Source organism: Suncus etruscus, chromosome 5 (assembly GCF_024139225.1).
Source record: "Suncus etruscus isolate mSunEtr1 chromosome 5, mSunEtr1.pri.cur, whole genome shotgun sequence".
NCBI lineage: Eukaryota > Metazoa > Chordata > Mammalia > Eulipotyphla > Soricidae > Suncus > Suncus etruscus.
Window position 1 is genome coordinate 155,967,178 of NC_064852.1, and position 21,070 is coordinate 155,988,247.

A 21,070-nucleotide genomic window follows, 5' to 3' on the forward strand; every position below is an offset into this window, starting at 1 on the left:
ACTCAGGCGTGCCGGGGACCAGAGAAATGGGGCGAGGTCTGTGCTTACACCTCTACTGACCCCCACTGCCCATGGGAGGCTGCAAAAAGCATAGGAGTATGGAAGTGCCGCACACAGGCTCAGTGTTGTCTCTGCAGCTGGACTACACAAATGGCTCCAAATGGTGCAGGAGCAAAGGCTAGCTGGAGTCACCACACTTGCCAGGGCATAGTAGCACACAGCCACTTTACAGTGCCATTCCTAGCGAGTCTGGGCTAGGCGCTGGGGTCCTGGTCTCCCCCCACACCACATCCCAAAGCAGCTGGCCTGTGGAGCTACCTGTGCACGAATCTCTTGCTCTCCAGATAGGCCAGTGCTGTGCTCAGCTGGTACGCGTACAGGATCAAAGAGGCCAGGTCGAGGCTGTACTTCCTCACTTGCAAGAATGACCTTAGCTATGGGACAGTGGCCAAGACAAAGAGGGAAAAAAAAAGAGGATTTAGCCACAATTTCCAAGCACATTTTCATGAGAAATGCTTCCATCTTTACTAAGCGATACAACGTAACACGTTAGTTCAGAGATGATGGCTAATCCGTGTGTGTGTGTGTGTGTGTGTGTGTGTGTGTGTGTGTGTGTGTGTGTGTGTGTGTCAGCCACATGTAAGGCCCTCCCCACTGTGCTCCTGGCTACTTAGTATTTTATTTATTTATTTCAGTTAGTATTTTTAAATCCTACAGCAGACATGAAAACTTACTTTCTGGCAAGTGTCTGAAAACCTACAGAATGGGTATGCTTAAATAAAAACATAGAGCACTGCAGACCAACAGATGGAGGACAGACAGACATGCCAGCGAGGGTCCAAGGGCCTAAATGCCACCACCCTACACCTCATAGCTCGGCCGTGGGTGAAGGACAGGAGGATGGGGGGAGGTGGGCCACAGTGCCAAAGTACAGAAAGGTTGCGGACTGGGCAGTTAGACCATTCTGGGCTGCACCACCCAGCAGGCTGCAGCTAAATGCAGCCACCAGAGGCTAGCAGAGAAAATCAACACTAACGCCACCAAGACAATACCTAAGAGAGACATGAGACAGACTGACTTAAACCAAAAAATTAGTAGAATCTTTGGCTGGGAGAAAGCTCAAAGAGCTGGAGTGTGGGGTCTGCAGGCAGAGCCTCAGGGAACCCCTGGCCCTCCCAGGAGCAACCCCCAAGCGCCAAGCCCCACGTGGGCCGATAGCTCAAAATAAATAAATAAATACCACATTTTTCTAAAGTAAAGGCAGAAGAGAACTGTGAACCAAAAGTTCATGCAGGGCTGTATGTCTGGAAGATGCTCAGGTTTCCTGGGGGGCAGTGGGAAAGGGGATGAGAGGGAGAGGGAGAGAAAGAGAGGAGGGGAGAGGAGAGATAGGAGAGACAGATATAGGAGAGCTCTTTGTGTGTTTGTGCACGCATTTCTTTGTGTGTTGGGTCACCCTGGCAATGATCAGGGCTCACTCTTGGTTGACTCAGTGCTCAGAGAAAACTCCTGGCAGGCTCCAGAGATCACATGGGATGCCAGGGATTGAACCCAGATAGGCTGCACGCAAATGACCTCCCCGCTGTGCTATCGTTCTGGCCCTTATTACATACATTATTTTCAAAGAAACTGACAGTTTTCCATTGGTCCCAAAGACAGTCAAGTGACACTTCTGAAGACTTAAGAACGCACAGCTTTTTTTTTTTTTTTTTTTGGATTTTGGGCTACACCCAGTGATGCTCAGGGGTTACTCCTGGCTATGTGCTCAGAAGTCGCTCCTGGCTTGGGGGACCATATGGGACACCGGGGGATCGAACCGCGGTCCATCCAAGGCTAGCGCAGGCAAGGCAGGCACCTTACCTCTAGCGCCACCGCCCGGCCCCAGAACGCACAGCTTTAATTCAGTCCCCAGGAAGAACCATTACCAGTCACAGTAACGGGGACACCTGGATAGGCTACAGGAGCAAAGCCAGGTTAGAGTGAGGGGCCAGGCATGATGGACAGGCAGGAGGAGACTCTGGCACAGACCCTGAGCGCGACGGGCTGAGCTGTGGCAGCAGAGCAAGTACCTCTCCGAGTGTGCAAAGCTCCATGATGATCCACACAGGGTTCTCGGTGATGACGCCGATCAGCTTCACGATGTGCGGGTGGTCAAACTGCCGCATGGTTACTGGAGACAAAAGGACAGTCACTCTCAGAACAGGGCCCAGGCACACAGTAGCACCGCAGGAGAACGCACCAGCTGCCCATTCCCAGGATACAGATGGGGTGAGAGGGCACTGGCTCCCGTTCTTGAGACGGAACGACACAGGTCCTCCTCTCTGGGTTCCCCCCAGATGTCTAGCAGTACTAGATGTCAGGTCTTTACTGACTGACGGTCTTAGGGGAGAACCACCCCCAGGCAGGCATCCCAGAGACAATGTTGCCCAGGAGCAGCACAGTCCTAGCACAGGGACCATGTGACAGAACCAAGCACCCTGAGGGCAGGCACACAACTGCCTGAGGTGCAAAGCTCGGCCCTCCTGGTCCCTGAGCGCTGAGGAGAGGCAGCCCACGCACTTTAAATGCAGCCCACAAACCAAGCACCCGGTCTAATTCCAGAACAGAAATTTCTTTTCCTTCTTTCTTCTTCGTTGGGGCAGGGAGAAACATACATGTGCTAGTGCTCAGAGCTTACTCCTGGCTCTGCACTCAGGGTTTACACCTGTCAGGGGTGGGGGATCCTGATGTGATGGGTCGAGTCCAATACAAGCCCCACCCACTCCAGCCCCAGGAGTTTTATTTATTTTGGTTTTGGGCCACATCCTGTGGTGCTCACGAGTTACTCCTGGCTCTTCTGTCAGGAACTATTCCTGATGTGCTCAGGTTTCTGTATGGAATCCTGGGGATCAAACCCAGGTCTGCAGCTTGCAAGACAAGTGCCCTCCCACTGTATGTACTCTCTCTCCAATCCTTTCTTAAAAAAAAAAATGTAGGGCCAGAGAGATAGCATGGAGGTAGGGTGTTCGCCTTGCATGCAGAAGGATGGTAGTTTGAATCCCGGCATCCCATATGGTCCTCCGAGCCTGCCAGGAGCAATTTCTGAGTGTGGAGCCAGGAGGAACCCCTGAGCGCTGCTGGGTATGACCCCCTTCAAAAAAAAATGTAGGGAACTAAGGGGTCGAAGAGATAGCATGGAGGTAAGGCATTTGCCTTTCATGCAGGAGGTCATCGGTTCAAATCCCGGAGTCCCATATGGGTCCCCCCCCGGGTCCCCCCCCCCCCCCCCCCCCCCCGTGCCTGCCAGGAGCAATTTCTGAGCCTGGAGCCAGGAATAACCCCTGAGCACTGCCAGGTGTGACCCAAAAGAAAAAAAAAAACACAAAAAAAAATGTAGGGAACTGAGAGGGTTACCCCAGATTACTCTGGTTGCATTCTTCTTTGGGTTACACCCGAGTACTCTGTCTGCATTACTCACTGGACTACCCTGGTCTTTTTGCTGAAGTATTCTGTGACGCAAAAGTTATGAGAATTAGAAAATGATGACTAAGTCCTACCTATGAAAGGAGGGCCGGGCTAATAGCCAAAATATATAAGACTCTGATGGAATTTCACAAGAAAAAAACAGCTAATCCCAACAAAAAATGGGGAGGAGAAATGAACAGACACTTTATAAAATAAGAAATGCAGGGGCCAGCGCAGTGGCGCTACAGGTAAGGTGTCTGCCTTGCCAGCGCTAGCCTAGGACGGACAGCAGTTCGATCCCCCGGTGTCCCATATGGTCCCCCAAGCCAGGAGCGACTTCTGAGCGCATAGCCAGGAGTAACCCCTGAGCGTCACCGGGAGTGGCCCACAAAAACAAAAACAAACAAACAAAAAAAATGCAGGGCCCAGGAGCCGGAGAGCTAGCATCGAGGTAGTGTTTGCCTTGCATGTAGAAGAATGGTGGTTCAAATCCTGGCATCCCATATGGTCCCCCGTGCCTGGCAGGGGTGATTTCTGAGCACAGAGCCAGGAGTAACCCCTGAGTGTTGCTGGGTGTGACCCCCCCCCAAAAAAAAACAAGGCCTGGGGCCGGAGAGATAGCATGGAGGTAGGGCATTTGCCTTGCATGCAGAAGGATGGCAATTTAAATCCTGGCATCCCATATGGTCCTCCGAGCCTGCCAGGAGCAATTTCTGAGTGTAGATCCAGGAGTGGCCCCTGAATGCTGCCGAGTGTGACAAGAAAGGAAGAAAAAAGAAGGAAGGAAGGAAGGAAGGAAGGAAGGAAGGAAGGAAGTAATGAATGAAGGAAGGAAGGTAGGGAGGTAGTGATTGAGGGAGGGAGGAAGGGAGGGAGGGAAAGAGAGGAAAGAAAGAAAGAAAGAAAGAAAGAAAGAAAGAAAGAAAGAAAGAAAGAAAGAAAGAAAGAAAGAAAGAAAGAAAGAAAGAAAGAAAGAAAGAAAGAAAGAAAGAAAGAAAGAAAAAGAAAGAAAGAAAGAAAGAAAGAGAGAGAGAAAGAAGAAAGAAAGAAAGAAAGAAAAGAAAGAAAGAAAGAAAGAAAGAAAGAAAGAAAGAAAGAAAGAAAGAAAGAGAGAGAGAGAAAGAAAGAAGAAAGAAAGAAAGAAAGAAAAGAAAGAAAGAAAGAGAGAGAGAGAGAGAGAGAGAAAGAAAGAAAGAAAGAAAGAAAGAAAGAAAGAAAGATAGCCAAAAGGCACATGAAAAAAATGCTCCACATCATTAATCATCAGGGAGATGCAAAACAACTATGAGGTTCCATCTCATTCCACAGAGATTGGCACACATCACGAAGAAGAACAATCAGTGCTGGCAAGGATGTGGAAAGGAACTCTTATTCACTGCTGGTGAGAATACTGTCTAGTCCAACCTTTATGCAAAGCGATATAGAGATTCCTCCAAAAACTGGAAATTGAGCTCCCATATGATCCAGTTATGCCACTTGTAGGTAGGTATATAGCCTAGGAACACAAAAATACAAAACAAAAATCCCTTCCTCACACCTATATTCATTGCAGCGCTATTTACAATAGCCAGATTCTGGAAACAACCAAGATGCCTTTTAACAGATAAATGGCTAAAAAAACTGTAGTACATATATACAATGAAATATTATGCAGTCGTCAGAAGAGATGAGGTCATGAAATTTTCCTATATATGGATATACATGGAATCTATCATGCTGAGTGAAATAAGTCAGAGGGAGAGAGAGAGACGCAGAATAGTCTCACTCATCTATGGGTTTTAAGGAAAATGAAAGCCATTTTTGCAGTAATTCTCAGAGACAAAAGAGAGGAGGGCTGGAAGGTCCAGCTCATGACATGAAGCTCACCACAAAGAGTGATGAGTGTTGTTAGAGAAATAACTACATTGAGAACTATCCTAACAATGTGAATGAATGTGGGAAGCAGAAAGCCTGTCTAAAGCTGGGGTGGCGAACACGCTGCTCCAAGCCAAAATGAATGCAGCTCTTTGCCTCTTATCATTATTTTGTATACTGTGGCTCTTTGCCAAGTTTGGATTTTGTTCTGCTGCTTCTGAGAAGGGACCTCTGAGGAGAGATCTCCGAATGCCTATTCCCGCCCCCAGTCTGCATCCTCCCGTCTCCGATCCCTTGGAAACAACTGCACAGGACAGCGAGTGGAGGGACCCGTGTGTCACATGTTGTGTCACATCTGGCCGTTAGTTCTTAGTGGAGGACACAGCACACCCTCACCATCACTGCAGGATTTTTACCCTCACTCAAAATGGCAAAATGCAGAATGTGTTTAATATATTATTGTTAAACTTATATGCTTTTTTGTGTTTGTCCGTTTTGGGAGGTCACTGCGTGGTGTGGATCTCTGACTCTCACAGTTTAAAATTTTGGCTCTTTGTGTCGAACTTGTTCACCACCCCTGGTCTAGAGTATAGGCGGGGGTGGGTGGGGAGATTTGGGACTTGGTAATGGGAATATTGCACTGGTGAAGGGGTGGGGGTGTTCTTTACTTGACTCAAACCCAACTACAATCATATTTATAATCACTGTGTTTAAATAAAGATATCAAAATAAAAAGGGGGGCCACTGTATGTGGGAAGAACCGTTCACACACTTGTTTCCAGTGCTCCGGCTGAACCCAGGTGAACCAGTGAACTCACACTTGCTACCAAGCAGGTACACAATTTTACAGCTGCCTCTCCTGAAGCCCCTTCAGAATCTCTTTTGGTGAAAGGGTTTCCAGAGCATTCTTTCTCTTGGCCCTGGGTGTGCTGGGTTATTACCTCCCACCATGTGCTGTGCCGTTGACTCCTGCTGGCTCTCCCATCCTCACTTGTCATCATCCCCTCACTCCACTTTCTGCAGCACACTGTTAGAAGTTTCTACAGCTCTTCCTTCCTCAATAGCACTTTGAAAAGCTGCTCTCGGCATTTTTTTTGCCTTCTCAAGACTAAACAATTCCAAATATCCCTCAAGCCTCTTCACTCTCCAGACGATTTTCCATGAAATGACATCACACAGTCTACTGTGCTGGGGCCTGGCACCCAGCTGGACAGCTCCCCCACAGCAGGTGTGGGGGTGGCCCATTCGACAGTGCGCTCTGCTTGGGAGTCCCTGAAGCCCTGGGTTTCCTTCCTGCACCTTTCACTGCCCGCTGCTGTTGTCTGTGGTCCCCACATAGGCAGACTAGGTCGGACGCAGGGACTGTGGTAGACGGGCACCTAGGCACGGCCCCACCACAAAAGCTCTGCAAGGGACCCCAGAGGCTGAGTAACACAGAAAGTGGAGTGAACACCCTGAGATGCTGGAACATGTACTCCAGGCTGTCTGTATCCCTGCTGCAACTGTGCAAGTGCCCTGACCAGGGACAGCTTCTGGGATGCTTCAGTAAGGAGGCAGTTAGGCCACAACAATGCACATGAGGTGCTTGCCTGTGAGTGGCTCAAAAAGGAGAGGTGTGGCAGGATGGCAGATGTGGCTGTGGCTGTGCGAATGGAGGATAGCAGCACCACCACACCTGTTCTCTGCCTGGCACTGCCCAAGGAATTATTTGGTGGGCACTACTGGCTGACAGAGAGGGCAGACACGGTCACTCAGCATGCTCAGAGCCAGGAGAGAGAATAACCAAGATTCATAACCAGCAGCCATGAGTACATTCCACAGAGCAAAGCAGATTGGGGGTGGGGGAGTCCCCTGTTGCCACAGAGCTGCAAAACGGAGAGGAACGGCCCAGAAGAGCTCATTTGGGGGAGCTTAGGGTGCTCCTTTCTGGTGCTCAGGACAACTTGAATTACTTCCAGTAGTGCCCGGAGGCACATAGCAACTGGGCTCTGTTTTTGTCCTCAAGAGACATGTACTCTGAAGGGGCCGGAGCGATGTCACAAGTGGTAAGATGTCTGCCTTGCCCGTGCTAGCCTAGAACAGACCGTGGTTCGATCCCCCTGCAACCCATATGGTCCCCCAAGCCAGGAGCGATTTCTGAGTGCACAACCAGGAGTAACCCCTGAGCATCACCAGGTGTGGCCCAAAAACCGTGTGTGTATATGTGTGTGTGTATGTGTATATATATATAAATAAATAAAGGGCATGTACTCCGAGCCCTCCTGGGCAGAGTGTGTAGGACACTGACTAGTGCCCAAAAGGTGAGCTTGACCATATCCCAGTTAACAGCAGGCAGAGTAACAGCTGTGCTGTGGGGGGCACATGGGCAGGGGAGAACAGGCCGACAGGCTGGACTCATGGGACACTGCTGCCTGTCCATGTTCCTTCACTGGACAGCAGCTGTGTGACAAAAGGATCAGTGACTGGGCTGAAAACATGGGACACAGACACCATCCCAGGGCACAAGTGCCCAGTGGTCAGGATGCTGGAAGAAGGTGGCAGCCGTCACCGTAACAGCTCACCTGGATCTAGGTATCCACAGACAAAATTGAGACGCAGGTGGATAATGAAGGTGCCTTGGAAAAGGCCAGCTTTCCCTATAACTTTTATTTTCATAGTCAAATGAAATTCCACAGAAACATGGAGAAACTTACGGGCTTCCTGAAGGAATTTCTCTCTGACGCTGTCTGAAGTACAGTTTTTACATGTTTTGATGGCAACCGCCAAGGCAGGATTCTCCTGGTGAGGGAAATTCCAGAGTCACACAGAGAAAGAAAGAGGCTTCCACAAAACCTCCAATCCTGGTGATTATTATGCCCAATGAAATGGTCATGCTGGGAGACATATGACAGGGACTGATACAGAGTGAGAGACAGGCCTGGCCCTCTGGGGCGAACCTCGTCACTCTGGACTCTGAATATGCTACTGAGTAAAGTGAGCTCCATTTCGAGCTTTTTAACTGTCAGCCACAAAATACCTCAGCAATATCACATGGAAGGTAATTTAAATTTAAGTGGTCAAATAAGTCCTGGTTTTGAATAATAGAAAATAATTTCTGGAGGGTGGCAGTCCCCAGGGGGTGTGTGGGGGTCCTGAAAAGGCCCTGGTTGTTTTGTGACCCTGAAAGTTAGTTCTGTAGACTTGGTGGCACTGGGGTTCCAGGGTGCTCAGGGCCTGTGATCCAGGATTGGGACACTGGGTCCACATTCAGACTGGAGCTCCATTACTTGGTCCTTCTCCACCCACCCCCCACCCCCGATGTCTTATAGGACTCACTGGGCTCATGTACACGCCTTGGTGGACATCTCCAAACTGGCCTTCTCCAATACACCGGCCAAGCTCTATTCTGTCTCTTTGAATCTCATAGTCCCTGGCTGCAAAACACGATCCAGACATCAAGAACACATGAGGCGAACATGCTCCATGAAGACACTTCCTCTCACTACCACCCACAAGGTAACATTTCATGGAAGCCATGGCATACTATGAAAACGCTGAAACACAGTGGAACTCTCTTAAGTGGCTTGGGAAGAATCCTCCTCTTCAGCTACTAGGCAAAGCTGAGCTATCAGAGGGCACCTTTAATCAAAGACAACGTTTTTCCATGTGGTGAAATCTCTGATTAAGTTTTTAACCTACTGGGTAGTTCTCTAAATAAGTTCTCCAAGTATTAAAGTACATGCGTAATTAATAAATGCTATTAGTTCAAGTATTAATATATGAAGGTAAAAACAGTTATTTGAAGCAATTCCTTTGCAAAGAACTCAAGTTTGTGAAAGGGCAGACAGTGGCCCAGCCTGGGACATTACATCTAAGAGTTTGAGTTTCCATTTCTTCATCATCCTGCCTGATTCTTTTTATTACTTAAGGAGCTGAAGAGTTTACAAAGGCAGATTCTAAAAACTAATTTTAAAATTGGAGGACTGGAAATAAAGGCTAAACAAATCAGAATTAATTACAAATGTCTTTCATTTGTGAAAGCACATTGCCTCAAATTAATTACAGCAGTCAGTAACTGTGATTTGTATAAAACCAATTGTTCCATCCACTGGTGAAGCATGAGGCAAGAAAAGAGGCTTGCTTGGAACAGAAAGGAGCCGCTGAATTCTGAGCCCGTGAAACTCACAGGAGTTTGAATGCCCACACCCCCTGGCCCCATGCCAGCTGCGGTCACCAGGGAATGGTCGAGCCTGGGACGGACGCTCCTCAGGGTCCTCACCCTGCCAAAATGACAGAGACGTCAGTCCCGGGGTGGATGGTGATTTTCCTCTTTAAAATCACGTTAGCCAGTAGTTCCATTGATTTAACAGCATGAGTAAACCAATAAGAGCAGTTTAAAAGTAATAGTTAACCAAAAACAGAAACACCCGGGATCATTCCAAGCAAATGCAGTATGTGAAAGGAGTCCTGTTACCTTCATCTATTCCATAGCTTTCTGGATTGCAATTCAAAGAGAAAAACAAAATGGAAGACCTTGCTTAGAATGATGAGAAGCAAGTGGGCGAATAGCAGTAAACACGGAGAGTACATTTCTGTTTACTTTGTTAACTATTTTACTATGAACACAGACTCAGACAAGGACTAAACAAGTGAAAAGCAAACATGTCACATGAATTCAAAGTCAGGCAGCAATGCTCCTTAATTTCTATTTCATAGCAAGCAATGCTCCTTAATTTCCATTTCATAAATGCCCAAACACTAATCTATTTGTTGTTCTATACACCAAGATTACACCACATTTAATCATGTGCGCGCACACACACATGCGGTTTCAGCTCCTGCCACCAAACCACCCAGATAGGAATCAGAGCCCCCAAACTAGACATCATGAATACATTTAGCTCCACTGGGATTAGGACAGAAAGGTTTGAGGCAGTGGAAGGGCCCTTGGTTGACCTGCATGAGAGGGAAGCTGAACTTTCTCTGATTCTCGGTCTGGCCCTGTGGTGACACAGGGACAGTCATGGAACCTGATCTGCCACATGGCTAGTGCTCAGGACCAGGGAATGGACTTGGGGCCTTGTGGTGGTACATCTTAGAGCATCTGATACTCTATCCCCCAAGTGTTTTCTCTTCAAGAATGAGAAGACTCCTTTTCAGAGTTTGCAACTCAAGCACTGGACAAATACCACCAAATGTGGCATCTTCTACTATACCAGATAATAGGGGCATCTAGACTGGGCCACTGAGCAAGCTGCAGGGACTCATCCCCAAAGCCTGGGCTGCTGGCTGGAGGGAAGCTCTCTGCACTGACTCCATAAGAACAAGAATGAATAACCTCATTTAAAGGGGGAATGACATTAGCAACCGTGCATATTCATGAACTGATACCTGGATGTATGAACACTGAACCTTATGTACTATTAGAATGAAAAGTACATAATCAGGGGCCAGAGAGATAGCATGGAGGTAGAGAGTTTGCCTTGCATGCAGAAGACGGTGGTTCAAATCCCAGCATCCCATATGGTCCCCCAGCCTGGCAGGAGCAATTTCTGAGCATGGAGCCAGAAGTAATCCCTGAGCACCGGCGAGTGTGACCCAAAAACCAAAAGCCAAAAGAAAAAAAAATGTACATAATCATAGAGCCGCAAAACAAAAAATCACACACAAAAAAAGGTGTTAACAAGATATTACACTTTGGGGCCAGAGAGATAGCACAGCAATAGGGCGTTTTCCTTGCATCCAGCCGACCCAGGACAGTGGTTTGAATCCTGGTATACCATAGGATTCCCTGAGCTAGTCAGGAGTGATTTCTGTGTGCAGAGCAGGAATAACTCAAGCGCCACCAGGCGTGACTCCCACATACCCCCCAAAAAAGATATTATACTTTTTTTGGTTTGTTTTGGTTTGGGCACCTCATCCGACATTGCTCACAGCACACCCCTGGCACTGAGCTCAGGTATCACTCCTGGCAGAGCTCAGGGGACCAGACGGGATGCTGGGGATCAAACCTGGGGTCAACTGCATGCAAGGCAAACATCCTCCCCAGTGTCCTACTGCTCTGACCCTGAAATGACATGTTTTTTTTTTGTTTGTTTGTTTTAGTTTTTGGGTCACACCCGGCGGTGCTCAGGGGTTCCTCCTGGCTGTCTGCTCAGAAATAGCTCCTGGCAGGTACGGGGGACCATATGGGACACTGGGATTCGAACCAACCACCTTTGGTCCTGGATTGGCTGCTTGCAAGGCAAACACCGCTGTGCTATCTCTCCGGGCCCGAAATGACATGTTTTAAATGTGTTTCATTTTATTTTATTTTGGGGGGGCACACCCAATGATGCTCAGGGGTTACTCCTGGCTATGTGGTCAGAAATCGCTCCTGGCTTTGAGGGACCATGTGGGACGCTGGGAGATCAAACCAAGGTCTGTCCTAGGTTAGCATGTGCAAGGCAAAATGCCCAGCTGCCAATGCCACTGCCTCAGCCCCTTAAATGTGTTTTAAGCTTTGACTAGTACAGAATTCTAAAAGTAGAGAATATTCTTTATTTTCATGATAGGGTAGATTTTCTTCTTGTATAGTTATTAGCAATGTGTTAAGATAATATAAATTTTTGTTTTGTTTTGGGGCCTCACATGGTGACACTCATGGGTTACTCTGCTATACACTCAGAAATCACTCCATGAGCCGGAGAGATAGCATGGAGGTAAAGAGTTTGCCTTGCATGTAGAAGGATGGTGGTTCAAATCCTGGCATCCCATATAGTCCCCCGAGCTTACCAGAAGCGATTTCTGAGTGTAGAGCCAGGAGGAACCCGAGTGCTGCCGGGTGTGACCGAAACAAAAACGAAAACAAAAAAAAGAAATTGCTCCTGGTTTGGGACCATATGGGACGCAGGGGATTGAACCAAGGTCCGTCCTGGATCAGCTGCATGCAAGGCAAATGCCCTACCACTGTGCTATTGCTCCAGCTCCAGTATAAAAATATTTGAGCTTCTAGAATTCATTCATATCTTGCTAATTAAACTTTAGCTTGGAAAATTATAAAAATTATTCGTTTTAAAACTTTTAGGCACTGTCATTTATAATACTGTCAATGATATGGTCTTGTTCATATATCATAAAAATAGTGTATGATCTATCAATGTGTCCACTTCTCTACATTAAAACTCTACCAAATCTGAAGCTAATAATGGCAAACAGCTCTAACAGGCCAGAAATACACGAAATCCCTCAGTGTGAAGCTGGGACTTACTTGAAGGCATGGTGTAGGTGTCCTCTTCATCTATGATCTCAGCATAATCGTCCGTCTCTGCAGTGAGGGAAGCAAGCAAGGCAGCAGATTATGCTGGGAGATGTTAGACACTTTAGCCCCTGGCCTCTCTTGAAGTTTGGGAAGGCGTGATGACCTGTTCAAACCCCACTCTATGGACACATCACACGCGACATCTTTGCCGGAGCATGAGCCAGCACCAGCATGAGTGTGATGCAAGTCTGGAGCGTCTGTCACAAGATGTGTGTCCCCAGAGGCCACAGTCACCAACAACCACACTGGGTTCTGATCCACGCCTGTCTGGACCTGCAATATCCCCTCCACAGCATCAGCAACGTGCCTCAACTGCTCCGCCCTTCACAGGGCTCAGCCCGGAGCCGTGACCACCATGGTCTCTGGTTTCATCCAGGATAGACTTGCACACGCAACTGAGACAAGTTATCGGCCTAACTTTTGAGATAACCTATTAAACAAATCTCATGCTAGATATTGCCTGTAGCTGTTTAAGACTGAAGAGGGCACAGGATAAACGAGCTGCCTACGTGAAACGTGAAACGGAAGATGAACAAAAAACACATGCAAACAACACTGTTGTTCTGAGATAACAAAGAGCTCCTGGAGCCCCTCCAGCAATGAGGCAACTGGCCCTGCTCAGGGAGACAGGCCTGGAGCCCCAGCTGGCAGAGAACTGGGCTGAGAGGTGAATGACTGGAAATGAGAGGGCTGCCATTCTAGTTGCAATCAGCCTGCCAGAGACTTCGGGGTGATGTCCCAGCTGGGAAGCAGAGGAATCCTGCCAGCATCATGTCCCCGTCTGCACTAATGCTGCTCAGTGGCTCACACAGGGTGCTCTACCATGACCCCCTCACCTTAAAGCTGTACACTTCCTATGGTCAAATGAATGATTATCGGGGAAGAGGAGGACAGCTGTCAGGATAGTGCTAAGTGGGGTTCAGTTCACCCTCCTGCCCCAACCTCGAGTTCCCTACACACCAGCTCACTACTGTGGACCAGAGCGCACAGGCTCAAACGCCTGCTGCCCAGAGGTCCCACATTCAGCTCCTGCACCCTCAAAGTCACTCACTCCAGGACTCCCTAGTTTTCGTGGGACACCCGCTTCCTGTATACCAAGTTCCTTCTGTTCTTTACAGTTGACTGAGACTCTAGTGGCACATAGCAGGGGCTGCACAAAGCACTAGCGTCCTTTTTTTTTTTTTTTTACTGGCGTCCTTTTGTTTTTGTTTTGTCGGACACACCCGGTGACACTCAGGAGTTACTCCTGGCTATGCGCTCAGAAATAGCTCCCGGCTTGGGGGACCATATGGGACGCCGGGGGATCAAACTGTGGTCCGGCCTAGGCTAGCGCAGGCAAGGCAGACACCTTATTCCTTATACCACTCTGACCCCAAGCACTAGCATCCTTAAGCCGACACACCCAGGCTGAGTTCCCGAGAGCTGTAGCGGAGCACAGGGGCCAGACAGAGAGCTGCTGCTGATCAGGCTGCTCAGAAACTGGAAGGAGCTGGCATCTGACTCTTCCAGAACTAGGTCAGCGAAGCCTCAGACTGATGACTGATGTAGAGGACATGGGAATCTCTCGATGGTTCTGAGGTAGAAGATCTGAGTATGAGGGGTCCACTTTCTTTTAACTTTCTAAGAGGGGTCCACTCTTTATGATGCCTAGGGCAGATTCTAGGTATGTGAGAGAATTTCTATGGTAGAAGATGGGGTTAGTGGATCCATGTGGATTGTTTATAGAGTACGGGCAGCCATGCTGAGAGTGGGCTGAGCTTGAACCAGGGCATCTCATGCACAATGCCTAGCACGTTTCCCCACGAGTTCTGGGACCTGATTTGATTCTACATTTCTTTCCTAATTTCGAACTATAAACTAGCACGCCTGTCCACAACGAATGTTCACCTACATGAAGCCGACCTGAGACTGGAAGCATTCACAGCAAGTCCAGAGGAACGCGAAGAGGGTCCCACACTGTGGGCATCAGTACTCACATCATAATGTGAGAAACTGTGCTGGGACAGACCAATGAGATGGATAAATGACCACAAGACAGAACAATTACTTGCGACAATGAGTGACAGAATAGCAGGCAGAGAGCTAACAATGACACGTCACAGCTCCATGGTATGGGACACCTCTACCAATTGTGACAGTTTTAACAATGACACGTGCAACCCTGCCATATTTTTCTTTTTCTTTTTTTTTGTTTTTGGGTCACACCTGGCAGCGCTCAGGGGTTACTCCTGGCTCCACACTCAGAAATCACTCCTGGCAGGCTCGGAGGACCATATGGGATGCCGGGATCCAAACCAATGACCTTCTGCATGAAAGGCAAATGCCTTACCTCCATGCTATCTCCCAGGCCCCCCTGCCATATTATTGGGACAAGGTTCCAAAGCCACAGAAGACACTGATGTGAGGGTGTATACAGTGATTACATGAGCACTGACACAGAAGACAAGCTGAGGACAAGGTCCAGGTGGGCTGTTTGCAGCACCCTAGTCTGAGTCTCCCATAATCTGCCACATGCAGCCAGGGCTGAGGCACTGAGAGTCCTCTATGGTTCTGTTCCAGGTCTGTGGAATCAGATACACAGTGGTGATAGGTTCCAAATTCCCCTGGGGTCACTCGGCTGTACTGCAGGAAGACTCAGGGGGGGCTCACCTAGAGCTGAGAAAGCACCACAGCCCTGAGTTCAGTGTCAACCTGGAGCCTGGCTGCCAGGAGGGGCTGTGACAGAGGGAAAAACCTGGGTTCTCCCAGAGCAGGACTGCTGGTACGCTTGACCTTAGTGGGGTCCGTGGGCATAGCGGAGTGTGGCCAGGAACAGCAGGACTGCTGCTTGGCTGTAACTCAGCCCACAAAAGCTGGACTGAATGCCGGTACCGACACCGGTGACCCTGCACAGCTCTGAGAGCCTTGTCAGACTGACAGGACTAGGAGGGGCCCTTCCCCAGCCTTAACAACTCCAAGGGGCCCCGTATGCACCTGTGGCAGCCTGCTGCTGACCTGACTGTGGTGACTGACTGAGCTCTGCTGCTCCCTCAACTCGACTCGACTCTCAGGCTGCCGAGGTGAGCACATGGACAGTGACGGGCACAAGAGCTCCCAACAAGATCCAGGGCTGCCCTGAATGGCTAACAGGGATGCCACCTGTAGGCCTATCCTTAGCCCCTGGACTGTTTGCTGGCACCCGAGCTTGATCAAGAGACTCCGTCAAGGGGACAGTTCAGGATTCACATAGGGATGTAACGTCCTGTCTAATTTGGGGTACACCCTGAGAAAAATGCACCTCGATGCTCCATCACCTCACAGATGTGACAGTTATGTGAAAGCCTATACAGCAATAGCTGCAACTGCCCTTCCCAACCTTTTCCAGCAAAGAGAGGGGATAAGCCCTAGTCTAGCCCTGTCAGCGCCTGAGGATAGGCTGACCTCTCCAGTGAGCCTCCATTTCCACACACACTCCTGCTGGTGCCATCCCAAGGGGTGAGGGGGGTCTCTGGGAAGCACCAGCATGATCCTCTCAGTGCATATCCATGCCAGACCCCTGGACTCAGGACTCAGCCCTGTCATCCCCAAGATGTGAGGCGAATAGCTAGTCCTGCTCAGAACCACAGAGGAGACAGACAGTTCCAGAGGCCACTGTTGAGGACAGGAGGAAGTAGATTCCAACGCCACACCCCTGAGAACCTTCCCGAAGTCACACGTGGGCTCCTGCTCCCGCTCCTGATTTGGCCTGAGGCCACCCCCACTGAGGAGGGAACCTGCCTCGCTGGGGACATTGATGTCCTCCTGCCACACCCTCCATGGCTGGCTGGCACAGCCTCTTCCCACTGTCCCACACTGGTGAGACCTGAATAATTTTCTTTCGGCCCCTCGTGAAAGCTGTGCTGTGGTCACATGAATAAACATTATTTCACAGAGTAACACAAAGGTGAAAAGAAATATTACCGTCCCCACTAATTTCATCTGCAGATCCAGGAGGCATGCAAAGAGAGGGGACAGAGGGGAGGGTAGGGGAAGGGAGGAGCGGGAGAGGGAGAGGAAGAGAGGAAAAACACTATTAGCAGAGAGTGAACAGATACCCAGCCCTCCCACCCCGGGGCTAGTTCCCACAACACAGCTGCAGGGTAGATGAGCTGGTACTCTATTCCAGGGGTACCTATGTGCACGCGTGTGCGTGTGTATGTGTGTGTACCGTATGCATGCGTGTGTGCGCGTGGGTGTCTGTGTTTGCTCTGCTCTAGGACATTTGTGCGCATGCACACCTGCGCTCTGCTCTATGGGACCCTTCTATGCCAGCAGACAGAACAGCTGCGTGGTGTGGCCACCAGCACAGCAAAGCTCCTGCCCTACATACTGTGCAGGAGGCTGTGCTGAGCTCCCCCCAAGGTCACCTGCAGCTCCCCTCCCTCCCTCCCTCCCGCCCACCACTGAGAGAACGAACATGGCCTGGCACAGCGCCGGGAGGAGGCACAGACTCTGAGTATCTGCATCCCCACAATGAATGGCCCTGTCCAGGTGTGGGGTCTCTGTGCTTCCCCAGGGGGCTCCCCAACAGTCCTGCTGCCGCCTCTACTCCGCAGCACCCCAGAATCCCAAACGCAGAAAACAAAGCTTGCACTGGAGCCCCCTAACAAGCCTTCTCCCTGCTGTTGCGTGCTGTGCTGCGTGGGGACTTCGGGATGATGCACTTAGAAAAGCGGGAAGCCATGGCTGGGTCCCGCCATGCACCCACAAGCCAGCCATTGGGCAACAAAAGTGGAGCCCTGAAGGGGGCTCAGCCACGCAGCAGGCAGGCAGCACAGACACAAACACCCATAGGTGGCGCTGCCGGGCACAGCCGCAAGCTGGGGGCACAGCCTGGCTGGGCACTGAGGCTGTGCAGAAGGGGGCAGTACCGGCGGAAGGAGGCTCGTGGGAGCAGAAGACCAGGGGGAAGAAGCGCCTAGCCCTCTTAGCTCTGTGCTGGCAGTGACTGATTCCTTCACACAGACGCAGGAGGAGGAGAGAGAAACAGAAACACATTATTTCAGTGGGAGAGAAAATGCCTGCGACATTTTAAAGACACACATACACACACACACCTGCAACATTTTAAAGACACACACATACACACACACAGTCACTCACTCACTCACTCACTCACACACTCTGGCAAAACTTTTACCTGACTGACAGGGTGCCCTACATTACCACGACTGACAGACCGGGCTTGTGAAAAACCAATGGTCTTTTAAAGAGTCTTTCCTTGCTCAGCGAGATGTTAACTAGACTCTGCAAACTCCTGAGAGCCAGTGCACAGACGGTGACCACTCATCTTACATACAGAACAGAAAGAAATAAAGAGGGAGGGAGGAAGGAAGGGATGGAGGGAGGGAGGGAGGGAGGAAGGAAGGGAGAGAGGGAGGGAGGGAGGGAGGGAGAGAGGGAGGAAGGAAGGAAGGGAGAGAGGGAGGGAGGGAGGGAGAGAGGGAGGAAGGAAGGAAGGGAGAGAGGGAGGGAGGGAGGGAGGGAGAGAGGGAGGAAGGAAGGAAGGGAGAGAGGGAGGGAGGGAGGGAGAGAGGGAGGAAGGAAGGGAGAGAGGGAGGAAGGAAGGGAGAGAGGGAGGGAGGGAGGGAGAGAGGGAGGAAGGAAGGGAGAGAGGGAGGGAGGGAGGGAGAGAGGGAGGAAGGAAGGAAGGGAAAGAGGGAGGGAAGGAGGGAGGGAAAGAGGGAAGGAGGGAGGGAGGGAGGAAGGAAGGGAGAGAGGGAGGGAGGGAGGGAGGGAGGAAGGGAGAGAGGGAGGGAAGGAGGGAAGGAGGGAGGGAGGGAGGAAGGAAGGGAGAGAGGGAGGGAGGGAGGGAGGGAGGAAGGAAGGGAGAGAGGGAGGAAAAAGGAAGGGAGAGAGGGAGGGAGGGAGAGAGGGAGGGAGGAAGGAAGGGAGAGAGGGAGGGAGAGAGGGAGGGAGAGAGGGAGGGAGGAAGGGAGAGAGGGAGGGAGGGAGGGAGGGAGAGAGGGAGGGAGGGAGAGAGGGAGGGAGGAAGGGAGAGAGGGAGGGAGGGAGGGAGGGAGGGAGAGAGGGAGGGAGAGAGGGAGGGAGGAAGGGAGAGAGGGAGGGAGGGAGGAAGGGAGAGAGGGAGGGAGGGAGAGAGGGAGGGAGAGAGGGAGGGAGGAAGGGAGAGAGGGAGGGAGGGAGGGAGAGAGGGAGGGAGGGAGAGAGGGAGGGAGGGAGAGAGGGAGGGAGGGAGGGAGGGAGGAAGGAAAGGAGAGAGGGAGGGAGGGAGGGAGGGAGAGAGGGAGGAAGGGAGGGAGGGAGAGAGGGAGGAAGGAAGGAAAGGAGGGAGGGAGGGAGGGAGAGAGAGAGGGAGGAAGGAAGGGAGGGAGGGAGGGAGGGAGAAAGGGAGGAAGGGAGGGAGGGAGGGAGAAAGGGAGGAAGGGAGGGAGGAAGGAAGGGAGGGAGGGAGGGAGGGAGAGAGGGAGGAAGGAAGGAAAGGAGGGAGGGAGGGAGGGAGAGAGAGAGGGAGGAAGGAAGGAAGGGAGGGAGGGAGGGAGGGAGGGAGGGAGGGAGGGAGGGACGGAGGGAGGGAGGAAGGAAGGAAGGGAGAGAGGGAGGGAGGGAGAGAGGGAGGGAGGGAGGGAGGAAGGAAGGAAGGAAGGAAGGAAGGAAGGAAGGAAGGAAGGAAGGAAGGAAGGAAGGAAAAGAAAAAGAAAGGAAGGAAGGAAAGAAAGAAAAGGGAGCCCCAGGAAGGACCCTGAGGCATTATGACATTTAACACTCAACCCGACAAGGCAATGGTAGACAGGCCCAGGCTCGTGCCCAAACTGTGCCATGGCTTTCCATGCTGGGGACCTGGCTGGGGGCTACCTGTTCCTCTGTCCTCCTTCCGGCACACCCAGGACTGCGCTGGATCTGAGGTGCCAGGAGCCCAGAGCCATGATCACAGGCAGGGCCTGGAGCAGGAGGAAGAGGGGCTTCAAGCACTGCCTGGGATTCTGGGAGGGCTGGGCTGGAGCCATGAGGGGCTTCTGCAGGGTCAGAGGAGCTTGCTTTCACCAGCAGAAATGGTGCCTGCTGGGCAGACACCTCAGAACTGGGGAAGACGGTGCCTTTGGTTGGGGATCACAGCCATAGTTATGTGGTGCATTGCTGTTATGTGGGTGCCAGGGACGGGACCCATCTTTAGCAGCTCACCATCTGGGTCTAAGTTACAGTGCTTTCAAACAGTTTGGGGAAGGGGAGCGGGACGCGGGGCTCGGGTGGTTTCCCTTCACTCAGCCATTCTCACAAGACGAGAGGAGCTAACTGCTGCCCCCCATCGGGAGTTCCCAGTGGGCGTGGGAGAGCCGAGGCCAGCCAGACCCCTGAAGACTCAGATCATGCTGACCTCTTCCTCTGTTCCCAGGACCTGGGCCCTAAAAGCAGCTCATGCTCAGCCCGCCCCCCCTCCCCCCCTGCGGCTCAGTCACTAGCCATCATCAAGCTCTTATGCCCCGGACCAGATAGAGAGCTGGTCAGTCTCCAACCCCGACTGCTGGCCGTAAGCAAGGGCACCAGGAAGAAGCTGGAGTGGCTGGGACTGGGCAGACAAGGCTGGACAGGCATAAATGAAAATGGGGGTTGGTCAGACCCCGAGGTCAGGGCAATCTAGCTGCCGTCCAAGATGCTGTCATAAGCCTCTTCCTGTGCAGCTGTGAGTGGGGAGCAGTGGGTGTGAAGCTGTTGGAAGAGGTCACCATGGCCATTTCCGTGGGCCCTGGGACCGTGCTAGCCTGAGTCCTGACACCACTGCCCACACGGCCCCCACCTCATCCAGTGCCTCAGGCCTGTCCTGTCAGTTTGAAGGGGTTGATCCCCAGCACCCCTGGGGCCCACACTGATCCCTGCCACAAGCTTATTGCCCACCTGGAGGAATCCAGGAGCTCAGTGGGACTCAGCTGACAGCCGTCCAAGCGGTCACAATCAGGACCAACTCTGGGTGCTGTGGAGGCTGAGGAGGATGAAGACCTTCCTGGTGACTCAAACATACCCAGAAGCAAGCAGTGAAAGACTGTTTGGAGACCCAAGTGCTGGCCCCCAGAAAATTGGTGGCCACAGAGGAGGGGGGAGTCAAGTGGGCACCAAACAGAGTCAGGGAGGAAAGCAGGAGGGCGAATGACTGGGCCAAGAGTGAGATGGGGAGAGGGGAGACAGAGGCTGGGGGGCGGGGAGATACCAGCACCGAACCTTGCAGGTCCATCTCAGGCTTTCTTGTTGGAAAACTGACCACCGCTTAGGAAAAGAAATGTACCCCAGAACTCCTAGAAGGGAAATGCCTAGGAATGCACTGCCAGCATGGGCTGGGAGGACATGCTGAGAGGCCAAAAGGCTGTGAACTCAGGGGGAACAGAACTTGGGAGGCTGCCAGGCCTAGGTAAGCATGTGGGCGGAGGGCAGGAGCAAAAGCAACTGCAGTCATGCCCCAACTCTGTGGCAGCTATTGCTCCCTGTTGATTCTGGAGCAATGGCTCAAAGCTCACGCACCCT

General features: G+C 51.3%; 1 protein-coding gene across 7 annotated transcripts in view; it reads right to left on the reverse strand.

The window, feature by feature from the left end:
• Positions 1-21,070, reverse strand: part of PTK2 (protein tyrosine kinase 2) — a 125,918-nt gene that overhangs the window by 32,636 nt on the left and 72,212 nt on the right. For 2 of the 7 annotated variants that reach the window (XM_049773859.1, XM_049773858.1), the window contains 8 exons: positions 17,467-17,550; positions 16,517-16,534; positions 12,527-12,583; positions 9,752-9,772; positions 8,614-8,711; positions 7,992-8,076; positions 2,070-2,170; positions 319-434 (listed from right to left, as the gene is read on the reverse strand). In XM_049773859.1, coding sequence (XP_049629816.1) covers positions 319-434; positions 2,070-2,170; positions 7,992-8,076; positions 8,614-8,711; positions 9,752-9,772; positions 12,527-12,583; positions 16,517-16,534; positions 17,467-17,550 — 580 coding nt within the window. The remainder of the gene's footprint in view (positions 1-318; positions 435-2,069; positions 2,171-7,991; positions 8,077-8,613; positions 8,712-9,751; positions 9,773-12,526; positions 12,584-16,516; positions 16,535-17,466; positions 17,551-21,070) is intronic. The other 5 variants (XM_049773861.1, XM_049773860.1, XM_049773862.1 and 2 more) reach the window with 5 other exon arrangements.